This window comes from Salvia hispanica, chromosome 2 (assembly GCF_023119035.1).
Source record: "Salvia hispanica cultivar TCC Black 2014 chromosome 2, UniMelb_Shisp_WGS_1.0, whole genome shotgun sequence".
In the NCBI taxonomy this organism is placed as follows: domain Eukaryota; kingdom Viridiplantae; phylum Streptophyta; class Magnoliopsida; order Lamiales; family Lamiaceae; genus Salvia; species Salvia hispanica.
Genome location: NC_062966.1, coordinates 7,331,907 through 7,350,533, shown reverse-complemented (window position 1 = coordinate 7,350,533; position 18,627 = coordinate 7,331,907). Strand labels below are relative to the sequence as shown.

At 33.7% G+C, this 18,627-nt stretch overlaps 1 protein-coding gene across 1 annotated transcript; it reads right to left on the bottom strand.

Annotated features, from left to right (window-relative positions):
* Positions 1-12,077: 12,077 nt before the first annotated feature.
* LOC125203773 (glucomannan 4-beta-mannosyltransferase 9-like) lies at positions 12,078-15,618 on the bottom strand. The gene is made up of 9 exons (XM_048102214.1): positions 15,130-15,618; positions 14,956-15,054; positions 14,481-14,733; positions 14,060-14,170; positions 13,511-13,647; positions 13,283-13,396; positions 12,932-13,131; positions 12,615-12,836; positions 12,078-12,522 (listed from the first exon to the last, which is right to left on the bottom strand). Exons 1-9 carry the CDS (start codon positions 15,433-15,435, stop codon positions 12,354-12,356), a joined length of 1,611 nt encoding a protein of 536 aa, XP_047958171.1. The 5' UTR covers positions 15,436-15,618; the 3' UTR covers positions 12,078-12,353.
* Between the last annotated feature and the right edge of the window lie 3,009 nt (positions 15,619-18,627).

Here is an 18,627-nt window from a genome sequence, read left to right as displayed (position 1 = left end):
GTGAAGAAATTTGACAGAAAAAGTGTAGAATAGGAGTCGTACATTTATATACTCTCTCCATCTCATAATAAACGATTAATTCTCTTTTAGCTGTCCACTACAAGTGATTAATTTATATTTTTAGCTAACAATAAAATATTTAATCTCTCATACTTTATTTTCTCTTTATCTTTCCTATTTTATTCCCTCTTCTACTTTAATCTTCCCACTTTTTAATAAATATAATTTTCTTAAATCTTGTGCAGAAAAAAAAATCAATCAAATACGACGAGACATGAGGAAAATTATAACCGAGACTCCTAAAGTGGATACCTAAAAATGGTAAGGAACTGCTATAATGGGATACACAGAGAAATATTTTTTAGTTAAAGTAAATACAGAGTAAAATAAGAGAGATAAAAATTAGAAATAATATTATTTTTATTTTTAATAAAATAACCAAAATAGAAAAACGCTTTATTTCTAATAAGATAAATTAAGTAGTATTAATTACAGAAAAATAAACTAAGTAATGAGATAATTAATAGTGCTATATTATTATTAACTTTAAAACAATAATTACAAATATGTATTTAATACTCCATTCATCCTTTATTTGAAATCTCATTTTTTCTGGCAACATATTTTTTGGAAACGTGAAGAAATTTGACAGAAAAAGTGTAGAATAGGAGTCGTACATTTATATACTCTCTCCATCTCATAATAAACGATTAATTCTCTTTTAGCTGTCCACTACAAGTGATTAATTTATATTTTTAGCTAACAATAAAATATTTAATCTCTCATACTTTATTTTCTCTTTATCTTTCCTACTTTATTCTCTCTTCTACTTTAATCTTCTCACTTAATTTAATAAATATAATTTTCTTAAATCTTGTGCAGAAAAAAAATCAATCAAATACGACGAGACATGAGGAAAATTATAACCGAGACTCCTAAAGTGGATACCTAAAAATGGTAAGGAACTGCTATAATGGGATACACAGAGAAATATTTTTTAGTTAAAGTAAATACAGAGTAAAATAAGAGAGATAAAAATTAGAAATAATATTATTTTTATTTTTAATAAAATAACCAAAATAGAAAAACGCTTTATTTCTAATAAGATAAATTAAGTAGTATTAATTACAGAAAAATAAACTAAGTAATGAGATAATTAATAGTGCTATATTATTATTAACTTTAAAACAATAATTACAAATATGTATTTAATACTCCATTCATCCTTTATTTGAAATCTCATTTTTTCTCGCAACATATTTTTTGGAAACGTGAAGAAATTTGACAGAAAAAGTGTAGAATAGGAGTCGTACATTTATATACTCTCTCCATCTCATAATAAACGATTAATTCTCTTTTAGCTGTCCACTACAAGTGATTAATTTATATTTTTAGCTAACAATAAAATATTTAATCTCTCATACTTTATTTTCTCTTTATCTTTCCTATTTTATTCCCTCTTCTACTTTAATCTTCCCACTTAATTTAATAAATATAATTTTCTTAAATCTTGTGCAGAAAAAAAATCAATCAAATACGACGAGACATGAGGAAAATTATAACCGAGACTCCTAAAGTGGATACCTAAAAATGGTAAGGAACTGCTATAATGGGATACACAGAGAAATATTTTTTAGTTAAAGTAAATACAGAGTAAAATAAGAGAGATAAAAATTAGAAATAATATTATTTTTATTTTTAATAAAATAACCAAAATAGAAAAACGCTTTATTTCTAATAAGATAAATTAAGTAGTATTAATTACAGAAAAATAAACTAAGTAATGAGATAATTAATAGTGCTATATTATTATTAACTTTAAAACAATAATTACAAATATGTATTTAATACTCCATTCATCCTTTATTTGAAATCTCATTTTTTCTGGCAACATATTTTTTGGAAACGTGAAGAAATTTGACAGAAAAAGTGTAGAATAGGAGTCGTACATTTATATACTCTCTCCATCTCATAATAAACGATTAATTCTCTTTTAGCTGTCCACTACAAGTGATTAATTTATATTTTTAGCTAACAATAAAATATTTAATCTCTCATACTTTATTTTCTCTTTATCTTTCCTACTTTATTCTCTCTTCTACTTTAATCTTCTCACTTAATTTAATAAATATAATTTTCTTAAATCTTGTGCAGAAAAAAAATCAATCAAATACGACGAGACATGAGGAAAATTATAACCGAGACTCCTAAAGTGGATACCTAAAAATGGTAAGGAACTGCTATAATGGGATACACAGAGAAATATTTTTTAGTTAAAGTAAATACAGAGTAAAATAAGAGAGATAAAAATTAGAAATAATATTATTTTTATTTTTAATAAAATAACCAAAATAGAAAAACGCTTTATTTCTAATAAGATAAATTAAGTAGTATTAATTACAGAAAAATAAACTAAGTAATGAGATAATTAATAGTGCTATATTATTATTAACTTTAAAACAATAATTACAAATATGTATTTAATACTCCATTCATCCTTTATTTGAAATCTCATTTTTTCTCGCAACATATTTTTTGGAAACGTGAAGAAATTTGACAGAAAAAGTGTAGAATAGGAGTAGTACATTTATATACTCTCTTCATCTCATAATAAACGATTAATTCTCTTTTAGCTGTCCACTACAAGTGATTAATTTATATTTTTAGCTAATAATAAAATATCTAATCTCTCATACTTTATTTTCTCTTTATCTTTCCTATTTTATTCCCTCTTCTACTTTAATCTTCCCACTTAATTTAATAAATATAATTTTCTTAAATCTTGTGTAGAAAAAAAATCAATCAAATACGATGAGACATGAGGAATATTAGTTTTATGAACTAATAGAATATGAATATAATGATTTAGTAAAATATGAATTTTACGCTTGCTCAAAACGAAAAAAGTAAATATGATTTTATATCATGAAAGCCTCGAAATGATAGATTGGAACATTATTTCGTAAACGTTGAAATATTAAATTAGAATTTATATAAATAAAGGTCTAGATAGGAAGAGGAATACCTATCTTGAGCAGTTGTAATGTGCTCCCTCGTTCTGCGGATAGAAGTTTTATTTTTCCATTTCAGTCTGTCCACAAATAAGAGTCTCGATTCATTTATATTATAAATGATAGTATGGTCTACATTCCACTAACTCATTCCATTCACATTTCATTTAAAACTAATACTTCATCTGTCACAAAAAAATAGACTAGTTTTATCATTTTGAGTAATCCCCAAAAATTAGACAAAGTCTAAATATAGAAACTTTTTCAACAAATAATAATCTACACATCATTTATAATGTGGACCCTTCAATCCACTAACACTCATTCCATTACCGTTTTCCTCTCTCTCATCTCTCTCTCATTTTTATCAATTGCATATTAAAACTCGTGTCATTTACAAGGTTGCCAATTTTTTAGGGACGAAAGGAGTATATATAAGTGAGATTCATATTCCAATAACTTTTTTCACCAATTTTTCTTAACATTTCTTAAAACTCGTGCCACCTAAAAATGAGACTCCTAATAGCGGACGGAGAGAGTATATCCTTAAGTACCCTTATTTGAGAATTACGAATGACATGGTGTGATATAGCACTGAATATGACCAACAATGAGATGGGTCCTTCTTTCTTATTCATCAAAGACTAGATCCTAGTCCCAAACGTCATTAATTATTCATTTCTTGAACTTGTCAATATGTGAGGATTTTCGTATCCCAAATACATGTGCTATCTTGGATAATGGTTTAATATATCTAGAGGTGCCACGATTGTTATTGCATTTAATTGTATCCTTACGGAAATTGGATTGACTATGTCTCCCTTATGTATTTAAGAATAATATTTTATTTTGATGAAGACAATGCTTATCTTAGAAGAGCATTTAGACACCATATTTATAGGCAAATTGACGTTTGAAATAACCAACTCCGGCTTGGCTCCTAGTATGACTTCTCTTCTACTTCTCTTGGTTATTTGGGTCAATCCATCATGTTTGAGCTAATCTGACATTCCTAACTGATAGACACACAACAGATCATTAGCTCACTTGAATGGAGAGGAGGGATATTACATAAACTTCATGTAAAGGCTTGTTTACCGAATTTATATTAGCGTCCTTTATACACCAAGTTCGCTGCACAACGCATTTAAGGATTTTTTTGTAGACTATGGTTAGATCATCATCGATAATATAACGTGAAGGGTCACACCTTTTGTGTATTGTTGATTCACTTAAAATAAAGTTGAAGCTTCGTATTGTAGTTGATACTAGTTGAACTTTAATTAATTAATTCGAAAAGACAAAAGAATATTAGCCTATGACTCAAACCGATGATGCCGTAAATATATAGTACTTCCTCCGTTCCTAAAAAGTAGACTCGTTTATTATTTTGGGTTGTCCGCTAAAACTAGACAAAGTTTAAATATAGAAGTTTTTAACCATTTATGCTCCACTAATAATGTGGGTCCATAATCCACTAACACTACTTCCACTACCTTTTCCTTCTCTCTTTCTTACTTTTTTCAATCTTTCTCTTGTTTTACTAATTACACATTAAATTTTTGCCATATACAAATTTGTCTATTTTTTGGAGAAGAGGGAGTATTTCTCAAACTTTAAGTAAATATGTTATGAGTTAATAAGAGTTCACAACATTTAGAACATAACAATATTCTTTTGTCAAATGAAATTAATAGATATATTCAATCATAAAATTTTTTAGCTTTCACATATTGAACTATGAATCGGGACATGCATTGTGGAGGCCAAAAATAATGATTTCATTTGCATTTGATTAGATGCTAGAAGTAAGTAATGGATCTCTATCGGTTCTCAAGAAGTCGAAGCTATTATTGGGCACGCAAAGTCGCTCGTTAGTTCCAGTAGGGAAGCAATAAATTTCAACAGTTTACTTGCTTTTATTATTAAAGATGGGAGATTAAAGTCTATTTGGAAATTGCTGCGCCTCTAACTGACTGTAGTTGTTAGTAGAGGTCACCAAACCGAACTGGCCCGGCTGAACTGGCCCGGAACCGTGAACCGGAACCGCGGTGACGGTTCGGAACCGGGAAAGGTTCAGCGGTTCCGACGGGCCGGTTCAGGTTCGCAAAAAATGAAGAACCGTAACCGGCGGTTCGAAACTGCTAGTTCGCCGGTTTCGACAGGCTTTTTCAGGCGGCAGGCGGTGGCAGGCGTGCAGGCGTAGGGTGCAGAAACCGGCGGTTTCAGTCAGAAACCGGTGACCAAACCGGCGGTTTGGTCGGAAACCGTCCAGAAACCGCCGGTTCCGGCAGGCTTTTCAGGCGGTCAGGCGTAGGGGTGCAGAACGGTCCAGAAACCAGCGACCAAACCGGCGGTTTGGTCGGAAACCAGTCAGGAACCGGCCAGAAACCGCCGGTTCCGGCAGCTTTTTCAGGCGTAGGGGTGCAGCTTTTCAGACGCAACAGGCAGAAAACCGGCGGTTTACCGCCGGAACCGCCGGTTCTCGTTGGAAAACCGGTGGTTCCGGCAGTAAACCGGCCGATTTCAAAATTTTGAAATTCAATTTTTATTTTATTTTATTTTATTTTATTAAATCTTATTTTTTTCTCCTATAAATACCCCCTCTCCCCTTCATTTCTACTCACCCCATTCTTGTGTTAACAAAGATTTCTCTTCTCAATCTCACAATTTCTCTTATATCTATCTCCATTCTCTCTAATTTGCTTAAGTTGTTTACTATAATATTTGTGCAAATTGTTCTTATAATTTACTTCAATTGTCTATCATAATATTATCCCTCACTACTCTAGTTATACTCTCTCTTTATTTTTCAATTTGCAAAATGTCTTCAACTCGTCGTGGTGGTGATCGGGGCAAGGAAATTGCCCAAGACCAAGATCAAAGTGGTCGTCGGAAAGCAAAGCCCTAGTCGTCGTGAGGTTATGGATGAGGTTTCCCGACAAACCGCTATACGTTTGCAAGTAAGTTGTTCGAATATTAATTTTACAAATTCTTTTTAAATTCACAAGTCACAACTATATATAATATATAAATATATTCTTGTTTTTGGTACTATACAATATGTATACCGTTTGTATATAATATTTGTAGGACGAAGAAGATCATAGGGCTGCCATGATACTTAGCCATATGAGTGGCGGCGAAGATTACGAGTCTTATCACTTTTATGGCGACGTGAATTTATCATCCGACGACGACGATGGTAATGGTGGAACTGGAGGTGGAGGATCTGAACAATATCCTCCGACGAGCGCCGGACAAGTTGGTGAAAATGATGAAGCGGTTCCTCCTCCTGAAACTCAAACCGGGCGGGGTAAGACTAAGAAAGCGTTGAAATCAGATATTTTTGTTAAACATTATAAAAAAGTCCCGGTACTAGATCCAACCACTCAAGAAGAGACCAATGAATTTGTCGCAAATTGTAACTATTGCGATAAATTCTCCCCCTTTTTTGCCGGTGGGGGCTATGGTACTCTCCATCGTCATTTAAAGGCAAAGCATCCGATCGAATATGGGACCGCCAAATCCCAAACCCAACTCAACTTCCCGTCCGGTGCGTCTGAAACAACATGTATGCCTCTTTTTAAATATGATCATAAAGTCGCTCAAGATGTTATGGTTAGATGGGCTGCAATGAAGCATTTGCCTTTCAATTTTTTTGATGACAAAAAATATGAAGTCACTATGCAAACCACTTTTAATGTCGCTGCTAAAAGAATACCCGCAACTTCACATCAAAAATCTAACAACAAACAATTTTTTGAGAAGCAAAGAGAAGTAACACTTTTTTTGTCCACCTTGGGTCACAAAGTAAACATTTGCTCTGATGTGTGGACTGATGCTTTTCAAAGAAATTCTTATATGGGCATTACATGTCATTTTTTGGACAATAGTTGGACGTTGCACAAGCGTTTGATTGGTTTTAGACAATTTCCTACGCCACACACCACACCCGCAATTGCTGCTTTAATTATTCAAGTTTTGAATGAATATAGATTGTGCAATACGGTTTTTTCTGTTGGTTTTGATAATGCAACCGCTAACACTGCAAGTATTGCTGACTTAATTGCGGCTTGTGCCCCGGTTATAAATGGTAAGTATTTTCATCAAAGATGCATTTGTCATATTTTAAATTTATGTGTACAAGATGCTCTTTCTTTGTGGCAAAAACATGTTGATCCTATTAGAACTGCCGTAAATTTGATCCATTGGAAGCCTCACATTGGTAAGGCTTGGAAGAAATATTGTCATCAAAAGAAAATCAGGTACACAAATTTTACAATTGATGTGTCTACTTGATAAACACGGGATTTGCATGTTTTTAAGGCCTAGATTTGGTTTGTTTTAAATGTCAATCTTGCAAATTATGTTCTTAAATTGCATATATTATATATTTTGGTATTTTGATGTGTTTGTTATAAATGATAGAAAAAGATAGAAAAAATGTGCAAAAGTGTCAAAGTTCAGCAGCCTCTGTTCGAGCCCATCTGCCAACGAGTTTGAAGTCCAATCAGTGCTTAATACATACCATTCTCTTCGTCTTCGAAAGAGCTTCGCGTGGGTACCTTGAACATCTAAATCGGAGTTCTGTGGAGAAAGTTATGGTCATTTTACGAAGGCGGAAATTAGGCGGAAATAAGGCGGAAATTGTTGTCAAATCTCTCCTATTAATTGAAGAATTCGAATTTACCTTGTTTCCCATTACTTGGAGGATACTTTTTTACCAATTATAAACCTTTTTCTAGCCTATATATACCCCATAACCTAATTCATAATATTCATCTCAGAGCCTTCAACCCTCTCCATCTCTGTACTTCTTCCATACCATAATTTTTCCATCTTCCATTGGAGCGAAGCTCTGCAGATCCAGGAAAGAGAAGACTGAAGATTGCATAATTCAATCTTGGGTTTTGTTTTGTTTTTCTTCATGTCTAGTACTTTTTGTTGTTTTACTTGTCTATGTGTATTAAACATCTTTTGTAGAATTTTTGGTATACATGCTATGATTTTGAGTTATTAATTCAATTGTTTTTCCTTGTTAGCTCTTGTAGTTATTTCGATTTCTCTTGTGCTTATATATTTGTTTGATTGACCATCTTATGAATACATGTGGATTTTACTATAATACCTGGGAAGTGAGTAGTTTAATTTGAAAGATGAGAAATTGACGTCTTTGCCAATAAAATCGGGAGATTTGAGCCTTCGAATGAAGCAAATTTATCTTAGGAGCTTTTAGGAGTTGTTGCCTTAGTCCTAGGAAGGACACTTCGGTTTTAGGTAGCAATCTACAAATTATATGCTTCGAGAGAAGATATAGTTTTACATCTGTGATAGCTTAGTAACTCTAGAGACCGTAATTCAAGGAAGTCCTTTGGATATTAGCTTTTGATTGTGGTTCCTAAAATTCTACATTCCTTAGCCTGTTTTGTATATTATTTATTTTTATGTTTTCTGTTATTTGTTTATTTATTATTGTCTAGTTTATAAATCAACCCAAAATTCTTGTGTCTCTAAATAGTATATGACGCTTAGTATATGATGGACAGTTGCGATCTTATTCCTTGTGTTCGATATCCCGGTACTGACCTTTAGCTATACTAGATCTACCTTGTACACTTGCAAGTATTTTTAGTGCTAATAAATAGTGCATCACTACTAGATGGAACTCCACATATGATTGTTTGAACTCTACTTTGGAGCATATAGATTATTTGATTGATTTTTTTAGGACTTATCCCGTTGCTGATTTATATCTATCGCATGCATGTTGGGAGCAAAGCATGAGTTTGTTTAAATTGTTCAAAGGTTTTAAAAATGCGACTGTTGAGTTATCGGGTGTTTATTATTGCACATCTGTTCGTGTTTTAGAGCATTGCATGTATATATCACTTGGTTTTAAGACGGCTATGAAAAATTTCGTCTCAAATCCGTGTGTTTTATATTATATGAGACAAATGGCTTAAGTATTTCAGTGAGATTCCAACGGTGTTTTTGATTGCAAAGGTTTTAGATCCGAAATGGAAATTAGTCGGTACCTTGAAGATTTTAGAATTTTATTACTCCCTCCGTTCCATAGTAATGGAGGCAAAACTTTTCGACACGGAGATTAAGAAAAATTGTGTTAGGTGAGTTAAGTAAAGAGAGAATAAAGTGAAAAATGAAAAAGGTAGAGAGATGAAGATAGAGAAAAGTAAGAGAGAGTAAAGTATGTGTGAAAAAATGTGTTGACTTTTACTAAAAAGGGAAATGACTCTATTACTATGGAACATACGGAAATGGAAAACGCCCCTATTACTATGGAACGGAGGGAGTACAACAATTTGAGTTCTATTGATCTTCAACCACTTCGGTGTTTGCAATCAGATGACAATGAGGACAACAACATACGTTTGTCCGAAACATTCCAAATAAACCTTCCCAATCTATCCATCATCAAACATGCATTTGAGTTTGAGTTGCGAACTCTCTTTGCCGAATACGAAGCCAAGTACAACAGTACCCACCAAGTGAGACAACGGACCACCCCTCAACAACAACACAGTTTTGGGTTCTTTCAAGTTGATGACCCCGACGCACAATCCCAATTTGCCGACCTATACGGTTACACCACCAGCGGCAGTTCGTCGGCAAGGACGGTAAGTGAGTTAGATTTATATTTTGACTCACGCTTTTCTTTTGAATGAAGATGAAGGTATCGTTCCCAACCAAATCGACGTCCTCGATTGGTGGGGAACACATGAGAAAGATTTTCCCATACTTGCATCAATGGCCAAGGAGATTTTTTCAATTCCGGCTTCCACTGTCGCCGTCGAGTCTGAAAGCCACCATGTTACTTGACGATTGGTGTTCGGCTGACATTAGAGACCAAGAGCTAGATTGGAACACGACCCAAGTACAAAACGACCAAGACTACTACCCCGACGAAGAAGAACAACAACAAGAATGAGGTGGAGTGGGAGGTCTACCGCAGATTGCCGAATAGGTAAGTAAGGTAAGAGAACTACGTGGACTTGATTCCTTAATGTAATTGAGCATTAAGGATACGTAGGCAACCCAACTTAAATTTTAAATTTAAGTTGGGCTCAAGTCCTTTTTCCTTTATTTTTTTTTTCAATTGTTTCAACTTTAAAATATACAAATACAATTATATAATTGTATTTGTATATACTCTAATCGGTGAAGAAGACTTCTCTATAAGACTAAATCCGGGAGACTTTTGACAATTCTACCATGATTGTTGATGGTTAAATTAAACTCAACAATTAAGGTTGAATTGCTAAAGGTATCCTCAATTTAGTTATCTAGAAATATCTCCTTCGCCGACTAAGAATATATATATATACTATCTATTTACATTTATAATTTATTGTTTTTTACTTCAAGTTTTTTTATTTAAATTGTTATACAAGCTAACAAGCATGTGTTATGTTATGTATATAATATATTTACAAATTACATTCATAATTCATTTATTAATTATTATTGTTTAAGTCTTTTGACTCTTTTGTAATTTCAATTTTCAACATTTGTATTTGTAATATCGACATACCGTTCAAATTTGTATAATTATATCAATAAAATTCCAATTGTCCAACTCCAATGTCGATTTCTAGTCTACTCCATTTGTCAATTGTCATTCTCGTTTTATTTATTTATTCGATAGTACAAGACTACAACTACAAGGTGTAATTTGTAATTAGTATTATAAATGAATAAATAATAAAAAAAAAGAACTTAAACCGGCGGTCCAAACCGGAACCAGTCGAAACCGTCTGGAAACCGCCGGTCTTGAACCGGCGTTGAACCGCGGCTGAACCGATTCATGAACCGGAACCGCCGGAACCTAGGTGGGCCGGTTCAGGTTCGGAATTTTTTCGAATCTGAACTGGCGGTTCTAAACCGGGAACCGGCGATTCATGAACCATGGTGACGTCTAGTTGTTAGTAACGAAGCCAAAAAATAATAAAGACTGATATAGACGATTTGAAAACTAAAATAAATATAAGTCGTACTAGTATATTAAAACTGTTGAATAATTGGGATGTAGCACTAAAATTAAATAGTAGTAACTGTTAACTTAATGTATATAAACGTAATAAGATAAACAACATGACAAAAAACTGAAAATAGTTGACATTACCAACCACAAAATTGAAATAAAGATATAAGGAGAAAACAAGTCACATCATTCAAAAAGATATTAGTAAATTAGCTAAATGGAGGAACGTTGAATAAAAGGGTAACTAAGTGGACAAAACGAATGTAAACATAAATATAAAAATCAAACACATGTGATTAGTTAGCACTTATCCATTTGATTCAGTGCAAGTGTGATTCGCATTAATATCTCATAATTAATAATCAAGTAGTATTACAAGTGAGATCCGATCTAATGGCATGCTTATGGAACAAAGTCTTTGTCTGGTTTGTTTTGTAATTTACTCCCACAATTGGTAGGAAATATCGTATATAAATCGTCCAACTACCCTTCAACGGAATAGTATATCTCGTGAACGTCACCATTTTAAAATAAGAGAGGTCACATTGTCACGTGATCCTAAAAGACAAAACAATAAACACTACTACTATTGGCTGGAATCTACTTTGTTTTTGTCCGAATTCGGTTGAAAAGCAAAAATTGGGAAAAGAAAAAAGAAGAAAATATGTATGGGTATAAGATAACTTTACGGATTATGCAAATTTGGAACTATTTTAGTAATCTGTAAGTGAAAATGTAATTAAATGCAAATTCTATATATCGTACAAATTTTAAATTATAATATAGATATTTAGATTTTAAGATTTGATTTCAATAGATGATAACAGAAAATGACAACATTACGTCAATAGTGTCAACCGATTGACATTATATTGTCGTTCTCGGTTGACGTTATTTGTCATCTATTTATATTAAACCTTAAAATTTAATGATTTAGATAATAATCTAGTGTTTGTAGGAAAGACTCAGTTTGGATATCACTAACCTTTGTAAGTGAGTGGCTATCAATAGATGTTTGTACCGTATTAGTTTCCGCGTGTAAAGGTTTGTTACACAAAGATACATTATCAAAGGTGGTCCCCACTATCTCAGTCTCATATAGTAAATCATAATCCATATTCTTATTTAAGAATAATGAGATCATCAATGTTACATATGCACAATTTATAAAATAAAATTGAGCCCCACTATCTCACTATCATATACTAGCGGGCGTTTATTACAATAATACAATACACGTGACAAAATGAATAGCAATTGTGAGCTATAACTCTTATGCTTGAATTTAAAAGAATTACTTAATATACTAATATACGTAAGACAAAAAAATAGAAATGTAATTAATTTGAGGAGGATGGGACAAATGTGCCCACGTAGCCGAATCCCATGACGAAGAATGCGATTGCTTGAAGTAAGAGGTAGATGAAGAAGTGGTATTTCCCATATATTAGATCGTAACACCCACAAAATAGTAGGTAGCAACCGAATCCAAGCTCTAAGAGATTTAATCTGAATTTTCACCACAATTGCATTATAGGAGAGTATTAGATCACATTAATTTAATCACACATAAATAAAAGTAATGATGTTGATGAGCATACCTATCAATGAACTTGAATCGTCTTTGTTGTTGGGTTGTAGCGGCAGGTTTGGCCTTCACCGCATCGTCAACGGGTTTGATCTTGAGAGCGTCACCAAGTTTTTCAGTGACAATCCACTCGTTCACTCTACCCACCTCCATTAACCCGATGAATGTGCCTTTCGTGCGGTGTAGTGCCATCACATTTTCGAATACGATCCAGAAAACAACCAAATGAATTGACCTAAATACAATAATAATATCAACATATTTCTACATATTAATATATATGACAATAGATTGTACGAATGAATGTCAAGTAATTAACATAAATTGAACCTGGGAGTGCTGATTGCATTGAGGATGGTGATGATAGTAGGAATGTAGACTGCACCCCATTTTGGGATGTAATAGTCAGGTACAAGAACCGCAGCAGGAAGTACAACGCAATAAAACACGAAGGTCACTATATGGGCTATAATCTTTCTCACCAAGAAGAAACTGTATATTACGTGAACCTTTGTCCATAATGTAACTTTCTGCATCCACCCAAAAAAAACTAAAAATATTAATTACTGTCTATACAAAGTGATTCGTTACTAACTTTCTTAAATTGCTAATTTTGTAAACTCATTAATACAGTATATTGAAAATGTCAACATTTATCTCATTCATCTTATATGATCTAACCTCATTTCTTATAATCTCCAAGAGCATCTTTCGGAATAAATTGGCGGGCCCACAAGACCAACGATGTTGTTGGTATCTATAGGCCTTGAACGTGCTAGGCAACTCATTTTTCACCTACAACAATTTATTTTACTGTTAGTAATATTATAGTGCATCCAAATTTTTTAGTGTGAGTAATATATACTGGTTCCAGTTCTGTTTTAATTTTGCTGTTCCGATTTAACGGACCTGAAGAGTGCCAATGTAGACGAATTTCCATCCTTTAAGACTAGCACGAATGGCCAAGTCCATATCCTCAACTGTGGTACGATCTTTCCAACCACCAGCCTCCTCAATTGCTGCCATTCTCCACACCCCAGCAGTTCCTATTAAATTCCACAACACCCACACATTTAATTCACTCGGTTGCAATCATACAGATCTGTCCATAATTATGAATATCTATTCTATCATAGTAAAATCTATAGGTGCCATCTTTTGTACCAACGGTACTCTACAATCTACCGATATTTTTATAGTGCAAGCAACTACTCCCTCACCTCTATTAAAAATAATTTTTATTTCTATTTTAGTCAATTCTCATAAAAATATTTTTCTTCTGTTTTTAGCAAGTTTTTCTATCTTATAAAATGGACTCTCTTCTCCACTAATAATATTTTAGTCGCCTTTTTCTTTTTACATCTCTCTTATACTTACTAATTTCATATTAAAAAAATGTGTTGTGTCCAAAGTCTCTATTTTTACGGGATGGAGGAAGCATCAGCAGTGATTGATTACCATTGAATCCAAAAAAAGCATAAGTAGATGAGCCAACTTCTTGCTCCACTGTGAAATGATAGTTGAGCGACATTTCTTGTATTCTCGTCATCAAGCATTCGTTCGCATTCACTGAAAACAAAAATTAATCATTTTCACCGAATTTTGATATTATCATCTCCATTATTGGTATGTGCTTTTACGGTCGAACATCAATAATGAAAATTTACTAGAGCACATGCGTTGAACAGCTCCAAAACACCTTTTTTCAAAGAATCAAATATATATGTGTGGTGGGTAATAGATTCTAAGATGTATAGTAGTAGTAGTACTTAATTTATGATATGATAAGATGGGCACGTGATGTCGATTAAGTAGCAGCATCATTAATTAACATGTAATTAAGTTATATATAAGACAAAAAAAAAAAAAAAATATTTACCGAACTTCCAGCGGGCCTGCACGAGGCCAATTTGGGGGTTGTGAACAAGGAACGGAATGGTCCGGTGCAGGAAATCCGGCTCGGGTTGGAAATCCGCGTCGAATATGGCCACGTGGTCGCATTCTTTGACGTAGGATCGCTTCAGCCCTTCCTTAAGAGCTCCGGCTTTGTATCCATTTCTATTGTCCCGAATTTCATATTTAATATTTACCCCTTTACTCGCCCATCTCTGGCACTCTGTCTCCACCATAGTCTGTGTGAACACAATTGCAAAATTCAAGTCAATGCTGCTAGTTGTTAATTAAAACTAAAAAATATATTACAATTATTCCACTACATTAGTGTAAAAAGAGTACTGAAATCACTATATCAGTCTCATGGGCCCTTCCTCCTATTGCCAATTGGTTTTAGGATGGAACCCATAGAATTCTATCACGTCTGCATTCAGACAGTTGTTATGAATTTTGCGACAAACCTTGATGGCAGGGTCGGTAGAATCGTCGAGAACTTGAACAATGAGGCGGTCGGAAGGCCAGGATAGACAGCATGCAGCTCCGATGGAGAGCTGGTAAACCTATTGACACAACTTTTAGCGCAGTCTGTAAGGTAGAAAAGATAGATAAGGCAAAACATGCACATTTTAACAGACCTCTCTTTCGTTGAACATAGGGATTTGGACAAGAATCATGGGAAAGGCGAGGTTCCCCTGCTCCAAATCCTCTTGGAGTGGCTCAAATTTGTACCTGGTGCCCGGTTTCCGGCCCGAGATTTTAACAATGGCAATAACGATGGCCATGTAGACGCGTTCGACGAATAGCATGACCGACATTATCAAGCAGACGGCCATGGAGATGTCGAGCAACGGCACCAATACCTTGGACGCCTTCACCTGCCCCAAGACTAGCATCAATTGCTCCTCCGCGCCGGAAATCGCTACCTTCGAAACCCACTCCATTTTGGTGGATTTCTACACTCGAAATTCCACTTTTTTCTTTTTGTTTCAACCACAGCTGTTGAGGAAATCTAGATCTATTACCACGGTGTGTGTGTATATATATAGTGTTTCTTTTTTGTGTTTGGGGAAAGTGTCACTTTCTTACAAAAATGAAATGGGGAAATGAGCTGGAATGTCAGAAAACACTAGCTACAAAAAAGTCAGAAAGAATGAAAAAAAATGAATTGACTTAATAAGGATATAGCTCAATAACTACGACGGCACACACACACGCACTCACTTTCTCTCACTGAAAATGAAACGAAGGGAAATAATTTAAATAGAGGTTAAATGAAGATTGAAAGAAGATAGAGATAACCTACTCATACTAGTAATTGTTTTTGTCTTAAACTACCAATGAACTTTGCTGTTTTTTCCACGAGGCAGTTGGATTGTAAAAAAAACAATTATTGTTCGGACACAGCAAAAAATTGAACAATTTGAGGGTGGTTGTTGTAGCTGTCAATTTAGTGAACACAGCAAGATGGGTTTGTGCCGTTTAGGCTCACGTCCACTACAACATGTTTAATAACAGTACTCTCTCCGTCCCCTTCAAATGTCGTTTTCCTTTTCAGTCTGTCCACACAATGTCACTCTCTATGTCTAGAAATAAATCTCTCTTTTCTCTATTTCCTTATTAAAATATTCAATTATCATTTTCTCTTTACTTATTCTATTTAACAATTTATCCTAAAATCTCGTGTCACTCAAACATGTAGACATTTTGAGTGGGACAAGAGAGTGGTATAAATATCGGAAGCATTCTTGAAAACAAAAATAGGCAACTAGACATGGCGAGTGGGAAATGCATTACACATGACAAACGGGACCTACGCTAACACAAGTTCTCGGTCGCTATTCGAATATTCTTCTCTTCTTTTCTAATTACGTCCTCTTTAGTTACATTCATGGAAAGATAGATAATAGTATGACTAAAATTACCGAGACAGCTTTATTTTGATATGTTTACCCATTCCAAAGGAAGATTACATTATTTTGTATGGAATGAGTTGTAATGAATTATTAGGTGAGTTTATTGATGTGACATCCTCAGTCCATTATTTAAAGAGTCATTTTGACTCGGCACGAATTTTAAGAAAATGTTTGATTTTGATAGGAAAAGTAAATGGAGAAAGTAAATGGTATATGAGATCCATTTTTAATACTCTCTTCGTCCCATAAAATATATGCACTTTTCATTTTCGTTTGTCCCAGAAAAATATGAGCATTTCCATTTATGGAAAGTTGCCTACAACTCATTACACACATACATCAATTTATTTACAACTTATACCACCATAACCCACTATTACAACTCATTAAACACTTGGCATCGTTAGATAGCTATGTCATGTTTTGACTAGTCATGATACAACCATTGATAGTTATCATAGTTTCAATTAGTTAACTTATCTTAATTGGATGTTTGGTAGCTAAAGATAATAGTGTGTTATCCTATTTAGACGTTTGATACAACAAGTTATAAATAAGAAAATTAATTATGATTGTTTAAATTATCCTCATTAATTTAACTTAATGACTAAATTATCCTCGTGTCTTGCCCAAATATTTTTCCTACATGTATTTGGATATTTATTGGAGCTATAATAAAGTTGATCAGTAGAATGAATTCAGGCCATTCAATTTTGATATAGGTTGAAGCTGATATAGTAAGAACAAAAAATGATTTCTATGGCAAAATTTAAAATACTACTAGCATTTTAAAAAATAGAGCATTAGAAAAATTCATTATTCATGGCATGGAGCAGTCGATACAACCAGAATTAAATGAATACAACACAAAATAAATCAACAAAAGAATCAATAGAATATGTTATTGCAAATACAACAAAAAAATTGAAGTAGTAGAATGCGATATTGCAGATACAAGCAAAATATGGTGCTTGAGTGTGCATATACAAACATTCAAAATATCTGCTACTCCTATAATTTAGCTGAAAACTGAAGAGGAAAACAAACATTCAATTGCTGAGAAAAAATCTAATGCCTCTATCTGTCTCACTTGAGTAGGTTATCATCGTATTCCTTTATAAGTACTATACAACCAAATGGTATTGCAGTACATACAACCAAAAATTGAATCTATAGAGAATGAGATAAGAGCTGATTTATCAATTAAAATTCAGCTGTATTGCAGATAAATGGTGCCTACTCTTTTCGGGTATTGCAGATAGATACAACCAAAAATTGAATCAGTGGAATGATATGAGAGTACATATATTAATAAAAAATAGTCTTCGCGGGTATTGAAGATAAATGGAGCATACTCTTTTAGGTGTTGCAGATACAGAGATCAATTTTGTGTGGGTATTGCAGATAAATCATCATAAGAGTCGATATAGATTATGATCCATTAACCCAAGATTTATACTAGTCGATATAGATTATGATCCATTAACCCAAGATTTATACCTTTTGATGATATTTGATCTGACAATTGAACATAAAAACAATAAAATGATAGGGTGGATCTAGCCTCCAAAAACTAGAACCAAAATGATTTGATGGGAGATAAGAGATGAAGAAAGGTGAATTGGATATTAGCCAAATCCATTTATGAAGAAAACAACTCTAAGCAATATTCAACATACTAGATTCAACAAATGACTCCACTACTCAAAGGAATTCACAAACCCTTATGCATACCTATATATGATCATATTTTATTGGATCAATTGATGATCAAACAACCTAAAATTAGGAATTGGATAAAAAGCCTGAAAGGAAAAACAAACTCTCAAGCATCTAATTTAATAAAAAGCAATGAATAAAATGGGAAAAAGTGTTATTTATAGTTTAAGCTCAAAATTCAAGGAAATGACCCACAAAATCTAGGTCCGCATGATTCGCCCGGTCGGTTGTAAGGCGCAAAACGCCCGCCCGAGTGAACTTTTTGCCCAAACGTGCAAAACGCCTGCCCGGGCGTTTCCATGCCTCATTTTTCCTGGCCGCACGATTTCTATGGACTCACCCTCTCTTCTGTCTGACTTCAGTAAATCGTCCATAACTCTCTCCACCGGACTCCGATTAAGGCGTGCAAGGTATCCACGCCAAGCTCTTTCGAAGACGAAGATATTGGTGGTATTTTCAGAGCATTTGGAAGTCATCATGGTAGGCTGATCACTGTTTGAA

Excerpts from the sequence above, each read along its gene's own strand:
- LOC125203773 (XM_048102214.1), bottom strand. The coding sequence starts at position 15,435 with ATGGAGTGGGTTTCGAAGGTAGCGATTTCCGGCGCGGAGGAGCAATTG. Across the intron at positions 13,648-14,059 it reads TGCTTTTTTTGGATTCAATG|GAACTGCTGGGGTGTGGAGA; the intron begins GTAATCAATCAC and ends GGAATTTAATAG. Across the intron at positions 13,132-13,282 it reads TGGAGATTATAAGAAATGAG|AAAGTTACATTATGGACAAA; the intron begins GTTAGATCATAT and ends GGGTGGATGCAG.